The 20,658-nt window shown below is 40.5% G+C and overlaps 1 protein-coding gene across 1 annotated transcript in view; it reads right to left on the bottom strand.

The window, feature by feature from the left end:
* Positions 1–20,658, bottom strand: part of TTN (titin) — a 291,856-nt gene that overhangs the window by 49,375 nt on the left and 221,823 nt on the right. Inside the window, exons 245-275 of the mRNA XM_081202301.1 lie at positions 19,679–19,993; positions 19,395–19,543; positions 18,793–18,943; positions 18,421–18,702; positions 17,496–17,798; positions 17,101–17,403; positions 16,714–16,995; positions 16,255–16,554; positions 15,830–16,132; positions 15,401–15,709; positions 15,035–15,316; positions 13,838–14,137; positions 13,385–13,678; positions 10,308–13,268; positions 9,883–10,203; positions 9,516–9,800; positions 9,060–9,359; positions 8,012–8,314; positions 6,763–7,038; positions 6,360–6,659; positions 5,948–6,250; positions 5,325–5,624; positions 4,919–5,206; positions 4,529–4,825; positions 4,136–4,438; positions 3,723–4,028; positions 2,657–2,944; positions 2,264–2,554; positions 1,868–2,155; positions 627–1,217; positions 436–540 (exon numbers count right to left, since the gene is read on the bottom strand). Coding sequence (XP_081058427.1) covers positions 436–540; positions 627–1,217; positions 1,868–2,155; positions 2,264–2,554; positions 2,657–2,944; positions 3,723–4,028; positions 4,136–4,438; positions 4,529–4,825; positions 4,919–5,206; positions 5,325–5,624; positions 5,948–6,250; positions 6,360–6,659; positions 6,763–7,038; positions 8,012–8,314; positions 9,060–9,359; positions 9,516–9,800; positions 9,883–10,203; positions 10,308–13,268; positions 13,385–13,678; positions 13,838–14,137; positions 15,035–15,316; positions 15,401–15,709; positions 15,830–16,132; positions 16,255–16,554; positions 16,714–16,995; positions 17,101–17,403; positions 17,496–17,798; positions 18,421–18,702; positions 18,793–18,943; positions 19,395–19,543; positions 19,679–19,993 — 11,679 coding nt within the window. The remainder of the gene's footprint in view (positions 1–435; positions 541–626; positions 1,218–1,867; positions 2,156–2,263; positions 2,555–2,656; positions 2,945–3,722; positions 4,029–4,135; positions 4,439–4,528; positions 4,826–4,918; positions 5,207–5,324; positions 5,625–5,947; positions 6,251–6,359; positions 6,660–6,762; positions 7,039–8,011; positions 8,315–9,059; positions 9,360–9,515; positions 9,801–9,882; positions 10,204–10,307; positions 13,269–13,384; positions 13,679–13,837; positions 14,138–15,034; positions 15,317–15,400; positions 15,710–15,829; positions 16,133–16,254; positions 16,555–16,713; positions 16,996–17,100; positions 17,404–17,495; positions 17,799–18,420; positions 18,703–18,792; positions 18,944–19,394; positions 19,544–19,678; positions 19,994–20,658) is intronic.

Below are 20,658 nucleotides of genomic sequence, written 5' to 3'. Positions count from 1 at the left end.
ATCTCTGAGCAGTTTCTGTCACCATCGCAGGACATCAGGCAACTGGCTACTTAACAAGCTTTGCAGTACAATCCTGAGGTGGTGGTAGTGAAATATGAAGATAGCTCCACTGCCTTATCCATTGCCATGCCAGGCTTAAGCCAGCAGGGCAGAGGAACACTCTGCACTCTTTTGTCACTTGTATTTTCCCCTCCCATTGGAAATGTGGCTCAATATCACCCTGATTTGTGGCACTGGAAGGCTTTGAATCTAAGCTGCTTCTCAACATGCCCCCCTCGGGCCTTACAGACACCAGAGCCTTGACGTTAGTTGGGTCTGGACATTGCAAAAGCTGGTGGAGGGTAGGAACATGTCTTACATCATGACTGTCATTTGTGATCCTAAGATTTAACACCTTGGGGAATCTTATGCAAAATTAAATGTCAAAAGAAATACCTGTGATAGGTGAGCCACCTGTCTTTTTGGGGTCTGTCCATGTTAAATAGGCAGAATCACGCCTAATCTCAACAATTTTGGGTGGTGGTGGAGCATCGGGAACATCTAGAAATATAATAAATGTGAGAGAGAATTAGACTGAACCTTAAATGACAGAATACTTCACAACAAACATATTTTTTTGTGCTTACCAAATGGATGCCTTGCGATTATTGGGTCAGATTTAAGACCTTCGCCGACTCCATATTTATTTTCAGCACTGATTCTGAAAGTATATTCACTGCCTTCATGAAGTCTTGTGACTCTGTAGGTAGTTTTCTGCACAGCAGACACACATGTGACCCATTTATTATTCACATTGTCTCTCTTCTCAATAATGTAGTTAGTGATTTCTGAACCACCATCATCTTTGGGAGGAGCCCATTTTAATGTCATGGCATCAGCTGTGACTTCATCAAATTTCACAGGTCCTGTTGGGATTCCAGGTTTGCCAACAACCTTCACAGAAATAGTCGCTTCTTTACTGCCAGCAATGTTCTTCAGTTTGATTGTATATTTCCCAGCGTCATCTTTATGACAATCACGTACAAGGAGTGAGGTGTTAACTGCTGTAGCTTCAAATGCAACTCTTCCTGTCTCAGTAAGAGCCAGGTCTTCCCCTTTTTTCCATGTCACCGTTGGTGCTGGTTTGCCTTTAATAGGGATTTTCAGGCGGAAACTGCTTCCTTCTCTAGCTAAATAGCACAAGCCTGGCAGGTCTTTTAAATCAAGATCAGGTGCCACTGGAAGACAAAAAGGTATTGAATGATTGTATGTACATTTCCGAGCACAATTCAAAGTGTTGGTGCTGACCTTTAAAGCCCTAAACGGCCTCAGCCCAGTATACCTGAAGGAGTGTCTCCACCTCCATCGTTCAGCCCGGACACTGAGGTCCAGCGCCGAGGGCCTTCTGGAGGTTCCCTTGTTGCGAGAAGCCAAGTTACAGGGAACCAGGCAGAGGGCCTTCTCGGTAGTGGCGCCCGCCCTGTGGAACGCCCTCCCACCAGATGTCAAAGAGAAAAATAACTACCAAACTTTTAGAAGACATCTAAAGGCAGCCCTGTTTAGGGAAGCTTTTAATGTTTAATAGGTTATTGTATTTTAGTGTTTTGTTGGAAGCCGCCCAGAGTGGCTGGGGGGACCCAGCCAGATGGGTGGGGTATAAATAATAAATTATTATTATAATATTGTTATTATTGTATGCTCAGTGCAGTGAATACAGTTGCTTCATTTCAGTAACTTCTGTTCTGTAAAAGAACGAAAGGTTTTGTGACACCTCTGCTATTTTTGCTTTATTAGACTGGCATGGCTATCTCATGGGGTAGTTCTATTGTTCACTATACTGACATATGCAGTGTGCTCTGTGAACGAGAAAATGTATGAATCTACTCACCTATATCGTCCCTTGCCAGCACTGTAATTTCATTAGGTGTTCCATACCCAGCTTCATTTTGTGCTCTCACTCTGAAGGTATATTCTTTGCCTTCTGTTAAGTCTCTTGTTGAATACTGGAGATTCTTTGACCTCATAACTTCCTGCCACTGATTTTCACCAGTCATAAGTTCAACGATATATGCATTAATGCGGCTTCCACCATCGCTAATGGGCTTTTTCCACGATACATTGCAGGATGACTTTGTCACAGCCAAAGCCTTTAAGTCCACAACAGGTCCAGGTGTTTCTAGCAGGGAGAAAAGAATATAATGATGAACAAATCGCTAATATAAAGTTAGATGCACAAGAGCCTTTTAACAATAGCCTGATAGGGTAATCATGTGAATATTCTCACCAGAAGCTTTAACTGCATCACGAGTTTCACAGGGGTCGCCAATGCCATATTCATTTTCAGCAAAAACCCTGAAGAAGTAAGATTTGCCTTCCTCCAAGTTAGAGATCCTGAAACTTGTTTTCGGACACTCTGTGGCTACTGTAGACCACGACTTTCTCTCTGCATCACGTTTTTCAACCACATAGTTCTTCACTGGACTCCCGCCATCAATTATAGGAGGTTCCCATGAAATAAAGGCAGAATCTTTAGATGCTTCTTTTACAATCAGATTAATAGGTGGCCCAGGAGTATCTGTACAGATGCAAATAAACCATTTCAGTTAATGACTAAAATATATAAAATAAAACGTGTATGGATAGTTAAGACAATAATAGGCAATCACGTAGCACTTACCAAGTACTTTTACAACCATTGTGTATGCTTTTTTGCCACAGACGTTCTCCAGACTCAGGACATATTTTCCAGAATCGTATTTATTTACATTTTCACAGCGCAGGAAAGTGTCAAAGTCAGTTGATTTGATATCTAGTCCTTGCCTGTCTCTTATGTTGGCATCCACTTTAGACCAAGAAATCTTGGGAGGTGGACGGCCTCTCACCGGCACATAAATCCTCATTGTGACTCCAGCACGTAATACCAGAACTTTCCTCAATTCAGCATCAAGCTCTCCCTCAGGTGGAACTGCATTGTAAATAAAAGTAGATGTCAAATAAATTGCTGATGATAACAATTTAAAATATAATAAAATCAGTGTCAGTGGCTGAGGCAGGATGGGAATGGAAAGGAAAGAGAGAGAAAATACAAAGCAATGATGTTAGGGGGAATAAAGCTCAGGCTTTCTTTTTTCTTTTTTAGAAAAAGCAAGTGGATGAGTAAAAGAGAGGAAATCTCTCTAAATGTTACTCTAACCTTCCTTCCCTAATTGCCAGTTTTCATGCCACCCAGCCAGACACCAGTGGTTTCTCATATTCTTCTCTCTCTCTTTGTTTTGAGAGGAATCTACTCTATACTTTCAGTCAAGTTGCGGTCCCTACTTTTCTACAACTATCTAGGAGCTTCCCATTGGGAAAGTGTGCTTGCCTTGCACTCAAAACATGATACCTTTGCATTATTATTCAGAAGGAGGGCATTGTTTTCTTTCACACAAGACAGAGAAAGAGCAAGTGTGTTTCTGGGTAGAGGAAAATGTACAACAATGATAGTGCAAATGGAAAGAAAAGCTGAGGATTCCATTCTCAAGAAAATTTTAGAAACAGAGCAGAATGAGGAGCATGTGGCTAGATTGTGTGGTTTTTAACAACTGAGGGAATAGTGGTTTAAAGACTAGACATATGTGAGTTCATGAAACAGTTCAGCACAGAGCCCCTAGTTTCTCATAGGCCCTCCACTAAACCTTCTATACCAACACCCACAATATGCACAAAAGTCAACAAGTCAATTTCTTTTCAGGACAACTTACTTAAAATGTCCTTGGCCAGGTGCTTGTCTGGCACATCACTTGGGTCACTATATCCAACCTTATTGACAGCATAAATGCGGAACTGGTATTCTGTGTTCTCTGTGAGTCCAGTCACAACGTAACGGGTATCTGGCAAATTCCTTGGCAAATTGCACCGGACCCAGTTATCTGTATCTGCTCGTTTTACTTCAACAAGGTAGCCAATAATGGGGCTTCCACCATCATATGCTGGTTTGGTCCAAGACAGGGTTATAGAGCTACGGGTGGTGTCAATCACTTTTGGGAACGCTGGTGGGCCAGGAGGATCTGAGAATGAAAGCACCAAGAAATTACACAATTATGATCTGGCAAACCCATTTGCACACACTCACAAAGTCACAGAAGACCGAAAAATATGCTTGTGTTCAACTTACACTGAGGATCACGTGCATATACTGCTTTAGATACTCCACTAGGTTTGCCGGGTCCAGCTTTATTCAGTGCAGTTACCCTATACTCATATTCTGTTCCTTCCTGGAGTCCAGTGGCCTTTATGGTTCTTTCAATGACGGGCTTTCTATTCACTTTTGTCCAGTTAACTGCCCTCGTTTCACGTTTTTCAACAATATATCCAGTTACAGGGGAGCCGCCATCATCAGCAGGTGCTTTCCAGCTTACTGACATGAAATCTTTTGTTATGTTACTAATTATAGGTGGTTCACATGGTCCAGGCACATCTATAAATAATAATTTGAAATGTTCTTAAGCAAATGTTAAAACATAGATTGACACTAAATAGATAGAAAAATCCAGTGAGAGAAGCTTACCATATGGATTCTTAGCCACTGCTGAGTCAGTCAAAATTGGGTCACCTACTCCATATTTGTTTTCAGCGCAAATGCGGAATTGGTACTCATGTCCTTCAATTAGTTTCTCAACGCTGCAGCTAGTGATGGGGACATTGGCGGAGACTTGAGCCCAGTTGGGTCTGCTTGTTTCCCGTTTGTCGACAATGTAATTAGTAATGTCTGAGCCCCCATCTTCAAGAGGAGGTTCCCAAGAAAGCATTGCTCGGTCTGTGTACATGTTTACAATCTTAACTGAAGCTGGAGGACCAGGCTTGTCTGGGAAAGAAAAATTAGGCGGTGAGTGAAGTCTTACAACTGCTACATTTCCTGAAGTTTAAATACACTGATTCAAATGAACTTTTAGCTTACCTAGTACTTTAAGTTTAATAGTTGCTGATTTGGAACCACTTGCATTTTCAGCTGTGATAGTGTAATCTCCTGTTTGCTTTCTATTTACGCTGAAGAGCTCCACAGTAGATAAATTTCTCTTGGTAGTTATCTTGACTCCTTCAACTGGTTTCAGGATCTCCCCTTCTTTCTTCCAACTAATAGTTGGCATAGGCTTGCCGAACACATTGGCCTCAAGACAAACATTGGTTCCAGCTTTTACTACAAGCAAGGATTTCATAGCTACACCGAGTTCTATTTTTGGTGGTACTGCAGTGTAAAAAAAAATGTAGAAGGGGAGGGGGGAAAATACATTCCAATGAGCACATAACAATGAGAAGGATAAAAGTATGGCTCAATTCTAATGGTACTCAAATGCGTTCCTTACCATTTTCTGACTGAACGGTTATTGGATCAGAAGGTTCAGAAGGCCAGCTAATGTTCACTGCTGTTTTTGCTATGGCTCTAAATTGATACTGTGCACCTTCTTCCAAACCAGTTGCAGTGTACTCTTCCAGGGGTATTTGATGGGGAGTGGTATTGCATCGTACCCATCTTTCTCCAGGCAGTTTACAGGATTCAACAAAATAGCCAAGTATCTTGCTACCACCATCATGTTTTGGTCTTGCCCAGACAAGAGACACAGTACTCTTAGTGACATCAATAACCTCGGGTTTGCCAGGGGGATCTAAAAACAAATGAGGTCAGGTTTATTCTATGGCATTTGATAGAAAATGTCACAACACAAAAGATGCATATCACTGAACAACCATGGTATATTTCTTTCTTTCTTTTTAAATCCAGAGAAATTAAACTTTGGGCACAATCTAGCCAAAAGCAAGGCTTTTCATTGGAATTCAGTAAGCAAATGCTTACCTTCCTTGTTGAAATCAGTGCAGTTTAAGAAAGTTTAGCTTTGGCCATATTATCCTAATGTTACGGTACTTAAGTCAGCTCAGTATTAACAATAATAGTTATACATAATGCAATGTATGCAAATGTTTTGCTTACCAACTGGTGTTCTGGCTGTAATAAAATCTGTTGGTTTGCTAGGCTTGCTTGCACCAGCTTTATTCAGAGCATAGATTCTAAATGTGTACTCAAGGCCTTCAATTAAATTTGCACATGGGTATTCTGTGGATCGCACAAGTGTATCATTGGCCTTCACCCAAAGCAAACTGTTCCTTTCTTTACGTTCAATGAGATAACCAGTTATTGGGCTGCCTCCATCGCTGTCTGGCCTGTCCCATGCCACAAAAACGCAGTCCTTGTTCACCTTGGTAACACGTGCATTCTTTGGTTCACTAGGAACATCTGTAGAGAAAGAGATGATATATATATATATATATATATATATATTTAAATCATTTCACCCTTAGAAGTATTCTAATAAAGACTGCACCATTGTCTGAGGTGGACATACCAAATGGAAACCTTGCAATCATCTTATCGGACGGAAGCGGTTCAGAAATTCCAAATCGGTTTTCAGCACGAACACGGAACATGTATTCTTCTCCAGGGGTGAGTTTTCCAACTCTGCAATTCGTCTTTGTAACAGAAGCTACCACTGTTATCCAGTCTCCTCGACTGGTATCACACTTCTCAACCACGTAGTTGGTGATGTTGCTACCACCGTCTTCAAGAGGAGTATGCCATGACAAAGAGCAAGCATCAGCATCTATGTCAGAAATTTCGAATGGTGGCTGTGGTGGACCAGGGATATCTACAGAAAGAGATAAACATACAGGTATAAATAAGGTCATGCTCATTGATGAATCATGTTAAAAATGTTGAGAAGTAAGCATGGAAAAGAAGATTCAATGTACCCATGACGACCACTTTGATTTTCTGAGTAGCTACTCCCGAGCTGTTTTCAGCTGTTAGACTGTAATAATCACTGTCTTTCCTAATTACATCTTTAATGATGAGAACCGAAGTGCTGTCTGCTTTATGCACAGCCAGGCGGCTGGATATTGCCACATCTTTGTCTCCTTTCATCCATTTACAAGTCGGGTGGGGTTTCCCATAAACATGTGCTTCAATCCTGAGTTTCTGCCCAGCCTTTATATTGACATGATCTGGCATCAGAATCTTAGGTGGCACTGAAATTAAAAATCAAACGATAGGAAACAGACACATAGGTCACACACAAAAATTAATAACTTATGTATATGTATTTTGAATTAGTTCTCACAATCTTAAGCTGATATCATTCTTACTTGAAACAACCATGCATTTCCCCCCTGAAAACAAATGTCAGTCTCCTGACAGCTTCCATGCTCTTGACTGGGGGTAGCCTGCAACTCTCCAAATGTTGTTGGACGACAACTTCCAACACCCATAGCCACTGGCCATGCTGGCTGCAGCAAATGAGAGTTGCAGTCCAACAGTGTCTGGAGGTGTGGCTAGGCCCCAGACTAGCCACTTCTGATCTATATTCTGCAGAAGTAAGGCAAAAGGTCTGATATTACATCCCCAAACCAACCAAAAACTTTGTTTTCAAATAGTCACCAAGGAACTAGCCCCGATAAATTGTATTCCCCCTAATATCCTTGAAATATAATATCCCTGATTCATTTTCTCCTAGCTTCTTTTGTAGGTTTATTCTAAGGTCTGAGCAGTGTGCTATCTTATTTAATTAACTGTATAGCTGTCCTATTCTTCAGATGCAGAAAGCTTCACAACATCTTATAATGGGGAGATGCACAAATTTTTAAGGTAAACTTGTGCATAAATGAAGCGCACTATTAAGAAACTGCCTGCTGGGCCTGGGACCCACATTCAGTACTCTTCAGGCCAGAATTAACACCTAATACTTTGCTATAGAAGGTCGCAGAGCCAATGAGCCTATTTGTGAAGTTTTTTTGTAGACCCTTTTGAATGTCTTGTTTGTATGTTGCTGTTTTGGGGAAAAACCAATAAACCCATTAAAAAAGGAATGTCACTAAAGACATCAGATTATGTGACAGGACCTAATTTTAAATATCTTTAAGAGGTGACATCCAAATTTAGATACAAAATCAAAATAATTGAATTATATTTCAGTTGTACAAGTGGTCATAGTTAGGTACTTACTCAGTTGCTCTTTAACTTCATAGATGCCTTCAGTTTGTTTTGGCTGGCTTACTCCTACAGCATTCCTTGCAGCCACTCTAAATTTGTATTTCTTTCCTTCCTTTAGGCCAGCAACAACAATATGAAGATCTTTGACAACGGAGTACTGTGTCCAGTGATCCTCAGCATGACCCTCTTCTTGATATGCAATGATGTAGCCATCAATTTTGGAACCACCGTCACGCAATGGTGGCAACCACCCTAAAGTAGCACTGTTCTTTGTTATTTCAGTCACTTCAAGTTTCCTTGGCGGATCAGGTTCACCTTAAAAATAAAACAGGCAGGCAAATGCTTAGTTTACATAATTTCTAAGATCATTACATCTTCTCATGATTTATTGGGGGCGGGGAAACACAGAATATATTGTACTATTTTATTTTTTCATTTGAATACATAAGTCATGAGACCAGTGGTTTCTTTGACCTTTGTAGTACCGCATTGGCCCGAATATAAGCTGCACCCAACTATAAGCCGCACCTTTAAAATTTAAGGGGGAAAGAGAAAAAGAATACCCGAATATAAGCTGCTCCCTTAAAATTCCACAGGCACTCACACCCGTTCCTTTTTACCGTATATCTGTTTTAGCAGCAATATCGTAAAAGCCCATTTTTGTAAGGTTGCGAATTTAAGCCGCACTTTAACTTTTCACAGTTAGAATTTGGGAGAAAAAGTGAGGCTTATATTCAGGCCAATACGGTACTTCTATTCTGGTTTGATTGTTTTTTGTGATCCACACATTGCCTCCACACCCTGGAAGAAGACTCAGCTGGCAATGTATTTGTGGACAGGTTATATTCTTTGAAATATAGCAAATAGAAGTTCTGCCAAACAACAAGTCAATTAAATAAGTGCAGGGAGGTGAAGTTATCTCATGAAATTATTTATTCATTATTATTATTATTATTTATTATTATGCGCAGTGACAACTGATTTTGACTATCTGAACTATCATACAAAATCTGAATTTCCTGAATGAAATAATACAGCAGCTACATCAATAAATACTTACTTAGCGGATCTGATGCCAGGATTGGTTTGGGCGTGTCCCTTGGAACACCAGGGCCATATTCATTGACAGCGATGACTCTGAAGAAATACTCAGTTCCTGGCATAAGATTAGAAACCTTGAAACTAGTCTTCTTTACATCATCGGTAAGTTTTGCCCAGGTCTTTCTCTCAGCCTCACGTTTTTCCACGATGTAATGTGTTACAGGACTACCACCGTCATTTTCAGGTGGAGTCCATGAAACCTGACAGGATGTTTTTGTGACATCCTTGACACTGAGCTCTGCTACAGGTCCAGGAGTATCTATTGGAGGAAAGGAAACAAAAAACAACCAATATTAGGCCACAATTATTCAAAGTAAGTGGGCAGAGTCTCATGGAAAAGAAATTGCAATGAATAATACATTCATAAATCACAGAACAAAAATTAATAGATGTTAAAATAATTGACATTACTCACCAAGGACACGGACATTCACAAAGACTGCCTTTTCTCCAGCAGGGTTAACAACTGTCAAAGTGTATTTGCCTGAATCATCCCGTGTAGAATCGGGGATGACGCAGAAGGCCATTGTGTCAACCAGGTCAACCTGGCCTCTTCTGATCACGTTGTCAATTCCCACCTTCCTCCAGGTAACCTTAGGTGCTGGTCGCCCTCGAATAATGGCAAAAAGTCTTATGGGGCATCCTGCTCTGACTATGACTAACTTTCTCAGGCTTGCATCCAAGTCAATTTCAGGAGGTTCTGAAAAGGAACATTAAAAGTTTATATTTTGAAAGCAATTTTTAAGATAGCAAATAATTTAATGGCCTGTTGGCAAAATTACCAAGAATTTCTTTGGGAGAAACAGCTTCTTTCAAATCAGCTGGCCGGCCAATGCCTACTTGATTTTGGGCAGAAACCCGGAACTCATATAGTTCTTTCTCCTCCAAGCTTGTCACTGTAAATTCTGTATGAATAACTTGTGTAGCAACATTGCATCTTTTCCATCCTTCATCAGGACCTGCTTTTTCAGTTTTGGGTCTCATTTCTACCACATAGCCAATAATAGGAGCACCACCATCATAGACTGGCTTTCCCCATCCAAGAGTAATAGAGGTCTTCGTGCTATCAACAACCTTAAGATTAATGGGAGGACCAGGTGGTTCTGCAAGATGACAGAAAAGTACAGAAGTAAGCATATCAGTGAATCAGAGAAAGATAATTTAAATTGAAGTATTACTAACAAAAAAATATTGGAAAGATCAGTACCTATTGGATCCTTCGCTATTGTTGGTTTTGATGGGTAGCTTGGTTCACCAATTCCAATTTCATTTTCTGCCCTGACACGGAACTGATATTCATATCCTGGAATGAGATTTGTAACTTTCTTGCGTCTCTCTGGAATTGCACTTTTGGTAACAGGAACCCACCTTAATGACCTTTTCTCTTTCTTCTCTAATATATATCCTGTGATTGATTTACCACCATCATATTCTGGTGGATTCCAAACTACAGTCATCTCTTCTTTGCTGACCTTTGTGACTTCTGGAGGATCTGGACGACCAGGTCTATTATACTTTGTTTTTGCTATAATTGGCTTAGTCTCTGTTGGGGGACCAGTGCCCATTTTATTCTCTGCACGGACCCTGAATATATATTCATTGCCTTCAATGAGATGTGTTACATGTATATGGGTCATTTGCACAGAGGAGGAATACGTAGTCCAAACCATTCGTCTGCTTTCACATTTCTCTACGATGTAGTTCTGTATTTCACAACCACCATCGTCTTCAGGTACGTCCCAGCTGACTGTGCATCGGTCATTTGAAACATCAGCCACCTTCAAATTTCTGACAGGTCCTGGTTTGTCCAAAACATTTACAGTAGCATATGCTACAAAGCTACCAGCTGGATTAGTGGCAGTAATAACGTATTTACCACCATCTGTGCGCCTTGCTTTGGAGAGAAGGAACTTAGATGAGTCTGAAGTTGTTTCAATTTTGGCCCTTGGAGATTGGGATAGATCGGCAGAATCCTTTGCCCAAGATACTTCTGGTTGGGGCTTGCCTCTAAGTCCTGCTACAATTTTTATTGGTTCACCAGCTTTCACAGTCAGTACTCCAGACAGCTTCAGATCAAGTACAGGTTTCTGAATTTCTTCTTTAACAACAACTTCACTTGTCTTCACCCAGTCACTTTCACCACCTTCATTCTTTGTCTGAACTCTGAACTGATAAATTTTATTTTCAACGCATTTGTCAACCATATAGTGTGTTTCCTTAATGCTACCTTTGTGCACTCTTTCCCACTCATCCGAATCCTTCAGTTTTCTTTCAACATGGTATGTTAAGTTGGGGCTGCCACCATCGTAGTCTGGTCTCCTCCATTTCAGATATACAAATGTCTTTCCTGTTTCTGCAATGTGAAGGTTTTCAGGCTCACCTGGCTTGTCAATAGGGTTAATAGCAAGGATTGGAGTTTTGGTCTCGACAACTGGGCCTGGGCCTACTTTGTTTTCTGCACAAACACGGAAGAAGTATTCGTGATTTTCAACGAGATGTGCTTTCACTATCCTCTTAGTAAGATCAGAAGAAACTATTGACCAGCCTCTCTGGTTTGGTTGACGATACTCTACTATATAGTTTGTAATTTCTGAGCCACCGTTATCTTCAGGATTCTCCCAAGAGACCATGCAAGAATCTTTGGTGACATAGGTTACTTTCAGGTTCTGGCAAGGTCCTGGCCTATCAAGCACATTAACAATAGCTGATGCTTGGGCGTGTCCGCTGCTATTCTTAGCTGTAATTAGGTATTTTCCATGGTCTGCTCTTACAGCAGGTTTTATTTGCAGCTCTATATGAGGGAATTCATGAATTATGTCAGTACGCTTATCTTTCGTTATATTTTTGCCATCTCTAGACCATGTTATGTCAGGATCTGGTCTGCCCCTCACTTTGCCTATAATCCTTATTGTTTGGCCTACTCTGACAGTAATTACATCTCGGCAGGTCACATCCAGTTCTACCTCTGGAGGCATGAGAATGTCTTTGGCAAGAACTGTTTCTGGCAATTCTCTGGGTTCTCCCTCTCCTACAATATTAGCAGCTTTAATGCGGAATCTATATTCATTTCCTTCAATTAACCCAGGTACTGTAAAGGCACAATGTCTGATGAGTTCATCTTTGTTAATTCTATTCCACTGAGTAGTTCCGCTTTTCTGGCATTCCACAACATATCCCAGGATGGGGCTACCACCATCTTTGAGTGGCTTAGTCCATACTAGCTCAGCTGTTTCCCTGGTCTTATCCTTGAGTTTTGGATTAATGGGAGGTCCAGGAGGTGTCATAGGACGTGATGCTTTGATTGGATCAGAAGGTGGAGATGGCTTGCTTATGCCAGCACTGTTTTCTGCAAAAACACGGAATTCATATGTGCTGCCCTCAAAGAGGCCTGTAGCTCTAAATTTCAGATCAAGCACTGGAGATTTGTTGACACGTATCCATTTCCCTGAGATTTCACGGCGTTCAAGTATGTATCCAGTTATTGGACTTCCACCATCAGATTTTGGCACAGTCCAACATACAGTTGCACCATTTTCTGTAATATCATTAACTACTGGTTTACCAGGTGGAGATGGTGGATCATGCAGAGCCTTGGCAACTGTTGGTTTTGAATCAAGAGGTGGACCAACGCCTATCTTATTCTCTGCACAAACTCGGAAAATATATTCACAGCCCTTCTGTAGACGTGGAATTTTAATTCTAGTTTGATTAGTCCCTGAAGAGACCACTCCCCAGGTTTCTTTCCTTGTGTCTCGTTTCTCAACAATGTAATTAATTACAGCGCTTCCACCATCATCTTTAGGAGGTCGCCAAGCAATAACCATATGATCGGGAGTGACTTCCAGAATATCAATTGGGCCAGTTGGAGGACCAGGAACATCCAAAACTGTTAGATGAACAGGAACAGTTCTGCTTCCAGCTATATTGGATACTGTGAGCAGATATTCTCCAGTGTCTTTTCTTGTGCAGCTTTGAATAGTGAGAACTGTAGAGTAATTATCAGTATCAATCTTGTAATTGCCTTCTGATTTGATTTCAACATTATCAGTGACCCATTTTGCAGTGGGAACAGGTACGCCTCTCATGATTGCAGGGAACCGCACTGTGCTGCCAGCTTTAACAACAAGGCCTTCTATTAATTTCACATCTAGATCAACTGATGGTGGCACTGAAATAAAACAACAACAACACGCAGATTATATTATAGGTATTTCCCCATTACAAGAGTTACATTTCAGCAGTGAATATGAAATCTGTGAACGGTCATACAAATTCAGTGGTTACCTATTTTTTCTTGGCACTCTATTGGTATGGTTGTATCTGGAAGACTAAGACCCACAATATTTTGGGCTTTTACGCGGAATTTGTAAATCTTCCCTTGTTGTAGACCAGTAACAACACATTCTGGCACAGGGACTGTTTTGAATTTTGTCCAGTCTTCTTTCCCTTCTTCTTGGTACTCCACCAAAAATCCAGTTATTTCAGCACCACCATCCCGATCAGGCCAATTCCAAACAAGAGACACTTGTGTCCTGTCAACATCTACATGGTGCAAGTTCTTTGGTGGACCAGGAGGATCTTTTAAAATGAGATGAAAACAGGATTAGCATTTCTGTTTTTTATACACAAACATTTCCAAATGCTGATACACATTGTATAGATCAACACAGTCGACAAAGGTTTTTTTGTTTGTTTTTTTAAAAAAAGAACCCAAAATAGTAAGTGAACTGTGCTTACGAAGTGGATCTATAGCCTTAATCGGCTTGTGGGTTTCAACGTAAGGACCTCTTCCATACTGGTTCTCAGCAGCAACACGGAAGAGATACTGAGTGCCTTCCATGAGGTATTTAGCCAACAGACTGTGTTTCTTAGAAGATGATGATATTGGTAGCCACTGAGCAGCAGCAACATCTTTCCTTTCCACAACGTAATTCGTAATGACAGAGCCACCATTGTCCTCAGGTTCCTTCCAAGTCAGATAGCAAGAATCTCTTCTCACTTCACTGACCTGTAGATTCCTGGGAGGCCCAGGCTTATCTGGAAAAAAAATGAAATAAATGTTCGATGTAGTCTATGTATAAAAATATTGTGTTAAATACAGTGGTACCTCGGGTTAAGAACAGTCCTGTTTAGAAACGATTCGGTTTAAGAACTCCGCAAGACCGGAAGTAGTGTCCCAGTTTGCAAACTTTACCTTGGTCTACGAATGGAAGCCAAACGGTGGAAGGGCACCGGCGGCAGGAGGTCTCATTAGGGAAAGCGTGCCTCGGTTTAAGAACGGTTTCGGTTTAAGAATAGACTTCCGGAATGGATTAAGTTCGTAAACCGAGGTACCACTGTATATTATTTGCAAGAAAGAGTCTTTTCCTTATGATTGTATACTTCTTATTTGTAGAAAATGAGGATGGAGAGCCTCTAACCATTTTTAATTTCTAAACATTTTTCATCTGAACCTGGATAATTAAATCTGACACAAAGTACAGGGTGTAAAATCAAACTAGTTTGTGTACAACGCCCCTCACCCCAATTTCTTCAACAAATTTACAGTAGCTTCGCTGTATGTATGTTTGTGTTGTGGCTGGGGCAACCCAGTCAGATGGGCAGGGTACAAATAATAAAATTATTAGTATTATTAATTTCAGTGACTATGAACCTCAGAGAACAATTAATATTTTCCAAAGACTATGGGCTTTGCACCCACTATGCACCCACCCATATTTGGTATGTGTGTGTTTTAACACTGCAAGGATTCTGATAATGCTTCATAACATTTAGAAAATTCCCTTCCAAAGTTGGGGAACAAGGTTGCTAACAGATGATGAAAAATATAATTTTTCATTCCTGCTTTTCTGTTGTACATAGGTATGTTCCTATCATTCACCTCTGTCATGTTTTATCTCCCAGTAGAAGTGTTAACATCATTTCATTCATTACCTAGAACAATAACTTTTACTGAAACAGTCTTTGATCCAACCGGATTCTCCACGGTCAGGGAATAATTCCCTCCGTCTTCATGGACTGCGTGTCGAATTTCAAGCTTACTGCCAACTCCTGTAACCTCAATATCTGCCTTTGTAGGAACTTCCTTATCTTCTTTCTTCCAAGTCACTTTTGGGAATGGAATTCCTTTAATTACAGCACTTAGCCTCAATGTATCTCCAACTTTTACATGTTGTTCTCGTGTCATATTAGCATCCAGGATTAAATCAGGAGCCTCTGTAAAAAAAAAGGGACTTCGTGTTCAGAAAATATATCCACTTTGGCCCTTTAAAACCAATTAAAACATCATGTTCTGCTTACCAAGTCTGTCCTTGACTTCAACTGGATCACGAACATTAGCTGGCTCGGATTCTCCTGCCCCATTGACTGCAAAGACTCTGAATCTATATTTGGTACCCTCAGTGAGGCCGGTGACATTGTATTTTGTCTCAGGGCAAGAATCTGCTGTATGGTTGGCTTTTTTCCACTCCTCATCTCCATCCTTTTGGTACTCAATGAGATAGCCTATGATCTTGCCTCCTCCATCATGACGTGGTGGTTGCCAGGACAATTGCACTGAACTTTTAGTTTTATCCACTGCTTCAGGATTAATTGGTGGACTTGGTTTTACTGTAAAAACGAAAAAACAACAACACCCCATTACATTGGAATCATGAATCTGAAAAAGAGATTAATTGGTACCAAGTAATATCACAAATATAATACATGAGAAAATGTTTTATAATATACCGATTGGATCCTTAGCGAAGAATGGTTTTGAGGGTGGGCTAGGATCACCAACGCCAATTTCATTTTCTGCTGAAACTCGGAATTCATATTCACAGCCTTCAAGAAGATCTGTTACCCTGAACTGAGTATCTGGGTAAATATGATCTTTGGTGGCTCTTCCCCATCGAGTAGACATAGTTTCCTTCTTTTCAAGTATGTAATTGGTTATTGGTTTTCCTCCATCATATGGCTTCTTCCAGGTAACTAAAGCAGAATTTTTGGTGACGCCTTTAATGATAGGTTGCTCTGGTGCAGCAGGAACACCTGAAGAAATAACGTTTTCGAGTTTTAAATCCATTTCATACAAAAATATAATATGAAAATACAAGTGAAGTAGAAATATGGCGGAGACTTAAGTAAAATGAATTAGCAAATAAACTACATACTGAAACGATCCTTGGCCTTCATTTCATCAGATATTAAAGGATCACTCATGCCATACAAGTTCTCAGCATAGATTCGGACAACATAATCTCTTCCCTCAAGTAATTTAGGGACTTTGCACGTTGTCTTGACATTGGCTGACGTGACTGGCATCCAGAGGTCTCTGTTTGCATCTCTCTTCTCAATAATGTAATTTGTAATTGGACTTCCACCATCATCCAAGGGAGGTTTCCAGGAGATGACAAAATGATCTTTAGTAACTTCATCAAAAATAACTGGCCCCACTGGTGGTTGAGGACGATCTGTTTAAAAGTAAAAGAAATATATTTATCAGAAAAGTTCTTCACAATGTGCATTAGGTTAAATGTTATCATGTGATATGCCATCCCACCCTCATTTGATCAGCTCTAATTCATACCACATGTGGAAATAAATTATTTTAGCACTATAGCAATACTTACCAACTACAGTAACTTGACAGAAACCTTTTCTTGTTCCCGAACTGTTTTCTACAATGACACAATATTTGCCTGAATCTTCACGGACAGATTTCAATATCCCCAAACAAAGAGTAACTGGCGTAGTCTGGATCTTTGTCCGTTTGTCTTCCTTCACAGAAATTTCATCTTTGAGCCAGGTAATCTTTGGTGCTGGTTTGCCTGAGTAACGGCCAGTCAGACTGAAAGCTTCTCCTACACGGACAGTGAGCTTCTCTCGGATATCAAGTTCAAGTTGTGGAGGAGCTAGAAGTATTGTTAAAGAAAAGAAGAATCAGTGATATCTATAAAAACTCACAGATCACCCAATGCACATTTGGTTGGTTGGTTTGCTCCAGAATGGAAACTTACCAATTTCATCTTTGCATGTGATGGGTTTCGTAACAAATGATGGTTTGCCTTGTCCCACAATATTGCAAGCGCTCACGCGATACTCATAAGTATCACCTTCTTTCAAATCTTCAACTGTGTATTTTCTGTCAAGCATTTTCTCTTTTGTAATTCTGGTAAATTTCTCTTTCCCAATAAGGCGGCTTTCCAAAACATACATGGTTATATCAGAGCCACCGTTGTACTTAGGTGGGTTCCAGGTCAGTGTAACAGAATCCTTCGTTACTGCTTTGACTTCCAGATCCTCAGGCCTTTCTGGCACAGCTAGAAATAAACACATGCACCGTGTTAGGTACTTTTTTCAAGGCAAATTCTCCTCATCAGTACTGGGGGGAAAAAAGACAGTAAAGTCTTACTTATTGGGTCTCTGATTAAAATCTCTTTTGTCGTCTCCACAAATGGGCCCATGCCAATAATATTCTCAGGTGCAATACGGAAGAAGTATGCTTTGCCCTCAATCAGCCCCTGAACTGTTGCATTCTGCCTGGTGACCGTATATGTCACTGGGGTCCAAGCCCTGTGGTCTGCTTCACGTTTTTCAATTACGTAGTTGGTGATAGCTGAGCCACCATCATCTTCAGGAGAAAACCACGTAAGTTTGCATGAGTCGTTGGTTAGGTTCTCAGTAAGGAATGGAATGCCAACTGGACCTGGAACATCTGTGAAGGAAAGAAATACAGTAGAATGGTTTTAAGACGAACATTTAACATTTCTGTAATTGGAACCCAAATAATAACATAGATGCAATAACATATGTATAAAAACATATCTATATATTTCTATAACCCCACCCACTCATATAATATACCAAGGCAGTGCACAAAAGAAAATACTATAAAACAATACAAAGTAATCACAAGAATGACTGGCTCGTCTAAATAAAGGAAATTAAACAACTGAATAGGCCTGTCTGCATAAGAACATCTTCCAAGAGACGTCTGAAGGTTAACGGGGTGGATGTCCACTGATTCTCTGTTGGAAGAGTTTTCTGCAGTATGGGACTGATGACACACTAAGGGTTCTGAGACATTGGGAACAACTAACAGCCCTCCTTCAGATGATCTAAGTCATCAAAATGGGACAGAAGGGAGCAGACACTTCTTGTGGTATCTTGGACTCAAGTTGTTCAGGGCTTTGTACATGAACTTTCATCCTGATCCAGTAACATATGGGTAGCCAGTGCAAATGCATCAACAAAAGTGTGACTTTCTGCCATTCATCCATCAGCCACCTGCCCTCATCAGCAGTCTAGCCATCAGCAAGTCAGCTTTCAGTGCTTACCTAGCACATCAACAATAATAGTCTTCTTTCTTTCTCCACCGGCATTTTTAGCGAGAAGAGTGTATAAGCCCTGATGGCTTCTCTTGCAGTTCTTTATGACCATAGAGGAACTAATTGCAGTTTCCTCGATTTTAGCCTCCTCTGGGAGAGCTCTCTCATCCCTGTTCCAGGTAATTGTTGGAGGTGGCTTTCCTGAGACATAAGCTATAATGCGGATCACTCCACCAGCATGGACAACGATTCTGTCCTTCACATGAGCATCAAGCATGAGATCAGGAGCAACTGTAGAAACAAACAATATATTTTATATTTAGTTTCTATTCTTTTACCCACACAAGAACAAAGAGAGGCTGTTTTTATCCTAAGACATACCTATTCTGTCCTTTATTTCAAGGACTTCAGTGACATCTCCAGGCTCTCCAATACCAGCAGCATTTATTGCTCTGACTCTAAATCTGTAGAAACCTCCTTCTTTCAATCCTGCCAAAACAAACTTGGTCCCTCTTATTTCTTTATCTTTTGCCTGAAAACAAAAAGAAAATTTGCATCTTTGGTGGAATCTACACACATGTTAAAGACGCTGTGGAAATGCTTTTTCTAAAAAACGTTTCAAAAAATACATTGGATTTTGCATAGCTCACTGGCACCATCTAGTGTCACCCTTGTATATTGCACTTTACAACACAAAACGTTTTATTTGCAGCTGTGTACCTGAGTCCTTTCGTTCCTTCCTCCTGAACCTCCTTACTTCATGCCTCTCCCCACACCACATCACTTACCTCCCTCCCTTATCTTTCACTCATGATACCATTAAAAGCCACCTACGAGGAAGGGGAACAATGGGTTTTTGCTGCTTCTAGGCCACACAGATGAGTTGGTAGCCTTTTCAGTGATTCGGTATGTTCCTCAGTATGTTCAATTATGGAATCGACATAATGTTTCAAATAAATTTTCAATGGCAGAATTTCACCTACCTTTTCCCATTCTTCTTTCCCTTCTTCTTTAAATTCAACAAGGTAACCAGTGACTTTAGAACCACCATCTTTTAATGGAGGAGTCCATTCAAGGTCAACGGAAGATTTTGTCCAATCAGTAACTTTTGGAAATGGAGGACCAGGTGGAGCTGGGGGAAAAATGATTGCACCATTCTGTCACAAGACTGTGTATTTATTATTTCTCAAACATATACCATCCATACCATCTTTTAGTATATTTCCCCCTTTCACACCAAATAAATAAATAGATCTTGATTACTTACAGATTGGGTCTCTTGCAGTTATTGGATCAGACGGCATGCTTGGCGGTCCAACACCAGCGGCATTAATAGCATAGACACGGAACTGGTAATCTGAACCTTCAATAAGGCCAGGTACTTTGTAAGAAACTCCCAATGTCATAGGTTTAATAGGATCACGGTTAACCCGTGTCCATCTCTTTCCAGTGGTCTCTTTACGCTCCAGCCAATAACCCGTCACAGGGGAGCCTCCATCATATTCTGGCTCCTCCCAGTTGACGGTCATTGAGTCATGTGTGACACTGCTGACTGTTGGTTTGTCACAAATTCCAGGAACAGCTAGGGAATAAAGTACACCAAGAGTAAAGCAAAGCTCCGGGGGCCACATAGACCACTTATATATGGTATTTATGCTATAGCCTTCATCTGAAGTTTCCTTTCCCAGTCTTCCATTAGCCCCTACAGAGACAACCTTTGTGAAGTAAGTAGGGCAGGGCTATACAAAGTCCTCCTTTTTCTTTGTTATACGTAACTGTCAAGTCCTAGAATCCTGTGCTAGAGCCATGGCTGAGCATCTTCACCCTGAAAAGCCCTTTTTACAGTTGCTCTGCACCAAATGCCAGCATTTTGTATTTCTTGGAATAGCGGAGCTGATGAAGGGTTCCTTTGCCACAGCACTGTGCTTCATTGTGTCCAGCAGAGCACAAGATCGCACTGATAATTGAACGTTTTATTATTTTATGGTGAAGAAAGGCAAAGATATGGTCTATACTGTGCTAAATACAATCTAAAATGTTATAAGTACAGATTCAATATTTAACATTTAAAACAGGTCTAGTTTTAAGATGAAACAGAAAAAATAGCCATAAAAGATCTATTTCTGAAAAGCCTTTAAAAACTATTATAGACATTTTAGCCATCCAGAGGATTAAAAAAATAACAATTTTAACTTGGGGCTCTCATACTATCTAATCAGATTACTTATGTTCTGCTTTGCCAATAAA

Source organism: Podarcis bocagei (assembly GCF_964188305.1).
Source record: "Podarcis bocagei genome assembly, chromosome: 1".
Taxonomy (NCBI): Eukaryota; Metazoa; Chordata; class Lepidosauria; order Squamata; family Lacertidae; genus Podarcis; species Podarcis bocagei.
This window is presented reverse-complemented; position numbering and strand designations above follow the sequence as displayed.